The 4504-nt window shown below is 36.8% G+C and overlaps 1 protein-coding gene across 1 annotated transcript; it reads right to left on the bottom strand.

Annotated features, from left to right (window-relative positions):
• Positions 1-529: 529 nt before the first annotated feature.
• Positions 530-3701, bottom strand: LOC128866807 (putative inorganic phosphate cotransporter). Its single transcript, XM_054107796.1, has 4 exons — positions 3571-3701; positions 3355-3488; positions 2186-3262; positions 530-829 (listed from the first exon to the last, which is right to left on the bottom strand). The coding sequence occupies exons 1-4, from the start codon at positions 3572-3574 to the stop codon at positions 707-709; spliced, it is 1338 nt and encodes a 445-aa protein (XP_053963771.1). The 5' UTR covers positions 3575-3701; the 3' UTR covers positions 530-706.
• Positions 3702-4504: the final 803 nt, after the last annotated feature.

Raw genomic sequence — 4504 nt, 5'->3', positions numbered from 1 at the left:
GAATTGACGCGAGGCAGGGTAGGCTGTGTATTTGGTGGCAGAAAATAATCATTGAAATCAATTAATTCATCTAATGATGAAATGTTGAATATTGTGGCAAATTTTACTGCTGAGCCCTGACTGGAACATTAATTTTTCATCTCTAAATTTTTTCAGTAATGTTCAAAAATGCTATTTACAGCCATTTAATATTTTTTATTGCAAAAGCGTGTCGGGAGGGGAAGTTTTCCCTACCAGATTCGTATTCACTACGCAAAGGTAGTTATTTGTTTAGTAGTTAACTCCAAAATAGTTTTGTTTCCATGCTAGCTGTAATGTCCATTCACCCTGTATAAACAAAATTTTACTCGAGTCAACAGTGAATGCAATTTATATGACATTCTTCACAGACGACGCTTAAACAAGTGTGTGGAGAAGGCGTTTATTATTTTTCGCCACTTGAATTACTAAGTATAAATATTTGTACAATAGTAATAAATGATAGTAACAGTATTTCTCTTTTAATCTCGCAAAATATATTACTTGAGCAACAACAATAGACATTAATTTACACAGAAGCGATTATTTACACCTAATTGAAATGCTTAAAATGTAATTAGTATACAAAATTATTTTATATTAATTTAGGTATACAAATTTGCCTGCAAATCCATATTGCATAAATATAAGTTTATACATACATACATACATATATAAACGAGTATTGTTAATCTGTGGGATCATTCCACGGCTGTACCTCGAAATTAGCAAAGATCAGAAACACTGTATTGCCCAGTAGATATAAAAAAGATGCTAAAAAGAATATTATACGCCACTGTTCAACGGATTTCTGCGAAAGAGTAAAATTAAAATACTGCATTACATAAATATGCTAAATAGGACGTTAGAAGTAGTTCAAAATATTAAATTACATTGAAATGTTACACAAAATGTTAATAGTAGCAGAAAATGTCCATGGTATGTGATTGAAAATTTTGCTTACATTAAAGTGTTAAAAATTACATCCAAATGTTAAATGTACTGTTTGGAGCTAGCAAAATGTTACGTTTCATTAAAATGTTAGCTGAAATTCTACATAACATTGTGAACTGTAATTGGGATATATTACAGCCAATAGTACTTTCCAATGGCTTAATACGACTAACACCGCGATCAGTTAACTGCGCCAATGAATTATGTTTACATATTTTGGCTGTTTGGCCGAGTTCCTCCTCCTATTTGTGTTGTGCGTCTTGATGTTGTTCCACAAATGGAGGGACCAACAGTTTCAAGCTGACTCCGAACGGCAGATATATTTTGAGGAGCTTTTTCATGGCAGAAATACACTCGGAAGTTTGCCATTGCCTGCCGAGGGGCGACCGCTATTAGAAAAATGTTTTTATTAATTTTGGTTTCACCGAGATTCGAACCAACGTTGTATCTGTGAATTCCGAATGGTAATCACGCACCAACCCATTCGGCTATGGCGGCGTCTGTTTTTCGGTAGTAGAACAATTCATTCAGCGATATGCGGCATGTGTGTTATTTAGTATATGTAAATCATCAACTTTAACGTTTTCTGAAAGGCGTTCATTTGATCTCTGCGAGTAGGAAAATGATACAACAATTTCGTGATCGAGTCTATTCGTTTTTTATTATTGGCGCATCGACTATTATCTACAAATATGGTCGTAGTATCGAATATTTCCATTGCGCCTAAAAGTATTTTCTTTTTCAATATTTGTCCGTCCAATATGATTTGAGTGGTACCTCGCTCCATAACAATCGAAAAAATTCCTTCATTTTTAACTTACATATCGTATCCCTAGGTCGATATATTATCATTATTTCTGATGCGTATCCTACGGATGGGTTAAATAGAAGCTTGAAGACAACCTGATATTTGTGCTACTTCTGAACAAGACTGGGCTAAATATAAAATCAATTAAGTAACATCAAATTTGCAGTTTTACATTTAATTGCACCTTTACATATAAATATACACAGCTCTGGTAACTATCTGAAATCCTCAAACACATTCCTTGATATATCTGTAGATTAACAGAGCTCTTAAGCATAGCTCAAATATTCGAATCGGACTGACGGACATAGAAAGTCCAGTGAGCGTGTGTATGTAATTGTATAGTGCACGTATGTATGTAAGCATCATTGTAAGTATATTTAAAAAAAAATTCTAATTATTTACCTCATTAGTGACTATCAGTGCCACAGTTAGCGGCGCCACAATGCCCGTTATATTGGCCAAGCAATTCGAGATGCCCATCAGGATACCGGCAAAATTTGGCGATAAGTCAATGTGATTAATCTGATAGCCCAGATATGAAGCCGAACTAATACCAACTGTGACGGTTAGTAGAGCGACAGCAGCTATCACATGATCCGCATCCATGTAGCCAAGTGCAATCAGCGTCACAGCCGGTGTGCCATGACCGATGGTGTTGAAAAGCTTTCTGCTGGTTTCCAAAGACATACATTTACGTTGATTGAGCCACAATGACAATGCCGTAAATACGAAACTCAATATCCACATTGCAAAGTAAGGTAGCGCCGATGAGAGCGCATTCTTTTCAATGTCCATATGTAAAATATTTTTTACATAGACTGGCATATAGGTTAACAGTGTCCATAGGCCCCAATTGTTAGTGCAATGTACAGTTGTGAGTGCCCAAAATGGGCACGATTTAAAGAAAGATGTCCACGGTGGATGCATCGAGTTCCGACGCACCTGCAATTCTGAATTGCCCCAATGCGAAAAGATGAGTTCGTGCTCTCGTTCGGATAGACGCCGACATTCTTTCGGTGAACCACAAGCAAAAAATTTGAAGATGACTGCCCATAGTAGACCAATAGTGCCTGATATGTAGAAAATGCTAGGCCAACCGAGACGCGATGCAGCAAGCACTCCGCTACTAGCCAACATAACAAATGTACCGAATTGACAACCCGAATAGGTGCACGAACTCATTAGCGCCCGTTCATCAACCGGTGACCATTTCGAGAGTATCGTATGCACTGACGGAAATACAGCACCTTGAAAGATGCCCTGTAGTATACGTGAGGCGAGCACTAACTGCCAACTACCAATGGTGGCGCAAACTGGCGTCAGTATGGCCAACAGTGAGCAACTCACGAGACAGATGAGCAGAAGTACTTTGCCGCCGCATTTACGCGACAAATAGCCGCAAGGTATTTGTGCGATCACATAGCCAATGAAAAATGAACTGAGCAACAGACCTTTTATGTGTTCGCTCCAGGCGTACTCCTTTGTGGGGGGATAGAGAGAGAAAGAGAGAGAGAGAGAGATATTATTTTTGGATATTGCAACCAAATGAAAATATAATTTTTTCATATCACTTCAAAATCTGGGTTTGATTGTTTATCTGTCATCACAACGATTGCCACCGAAAGATTAACGCGCAGTGCATACACAACCGACATCGTGCCGAAAAGCAATAATGTTTGCAGATGCCGAAAGCCAAGATTTTGAACTGCAAGAAAGATTGAACTCTAATTTAAGTAAAGAATAAAGATTTAAGGAATAACGAAGCTACTCAGAATTTAAATACATACACATTTGCCGACGAAAATCAATGCGCAGATGAATACTCTGGACCGGAATTTCTAAACGAATGCACTATAGGTATATGAGAAATTAAATTTTGTACTTATATTATTCTAAACAAATTTGAATACATAAGTTTATTTTCTAATATTGACATTGACTTTATTGACATTTTATGGACGACATGACATATACCTTCAACAAAGGGAGGAAAATGGAAATATGAAATATAAGAAGATATTTTTGGAAAATTAAGTCACAATAGCACATACACATTAGGGTGCCTCTTAAAATGTAAACTTTTCCAAATTTCTCAAAGAGCGATAAATAAAAGAGTTCTCTTTTAAGTATAATTTTTTATTTAATTTTTTTTTGGACAATAACGGAGATTTTTGGTTTTACACTAAGCCATTCCATGTCAAGTAATCCAAATATTTTGAACGTTCTTTCTTTAAAAAATGGTTTGTTTGTCGGTTTAAGTATATAGGAATATAACCAGCAACGGAACACATTGGAGGTCATATGATAACTTGCGGATGCACGCCAATGACTAGGAGTGAGAAATGTGAATTTTATCGTATAAAATATGAAAAATTCATGAATGATATGTTCAATTTCGATTGTGCATCAGGCGTTAATAAGTCAACAACACTAAGAGGCACCATCATCGATTTCACTTTTTCAAGAAACATTACACTCGAAACACTCCCTTTCATTTCCTACTTTTCCTATCACCGTGTCCTATTCTCAACAGAGAAATGGTTCATTACCATGCACACAGGAAGAAGGCATATGCAAATACAAATATGTGAATTTATATACATATGCGCATATACATACATACATATATATGTTCACTCAAGTAGGACCGAGCCAGATGGCGAACCTTGCCGAACGCGGGGGCCGATTGTGCCTCTTTGTCGTTCGTTCCGCGCTCTCGCT

Source organism: Anastrepha ludens, chromosome 6, assembly GCF_028408465.1.
Source record: "Anastrepha ludens isolate Willacy chromosome 6, idAnaLude1.1, whole genome shotgun sequence".
NCBI classification, from domain to species: domain Eukaryota; kingdom Metazoa; phylum Arthropoda; class Insecta; order Diptera; family Tephritidae; genus Anastrepha; species Anastrepha ludens.
This window is presented reverse-complemented; position numbering and strand designations above follow the sequence as displayed.

Excerpts from the sequence above, each read along its gene's own strand:
- LOC128866807 (XM_054107796.1), bottom strand. Across the intron at positions 3,263-3,354 it reads AATCAAACCCAGATTTTGAA|GAGTACGCCTGGAGCGAACA; the intron begins GTGATATGAAAA and ends CCCCCCACAAAG. Across the intron at positions 830-2,185 it reads CACTGATAGTCACTAATGAG|AAATCCGTTGAACAGTGGCG; the intron begins GTAAATAATTAG and ends ACTCTTTCGCAG.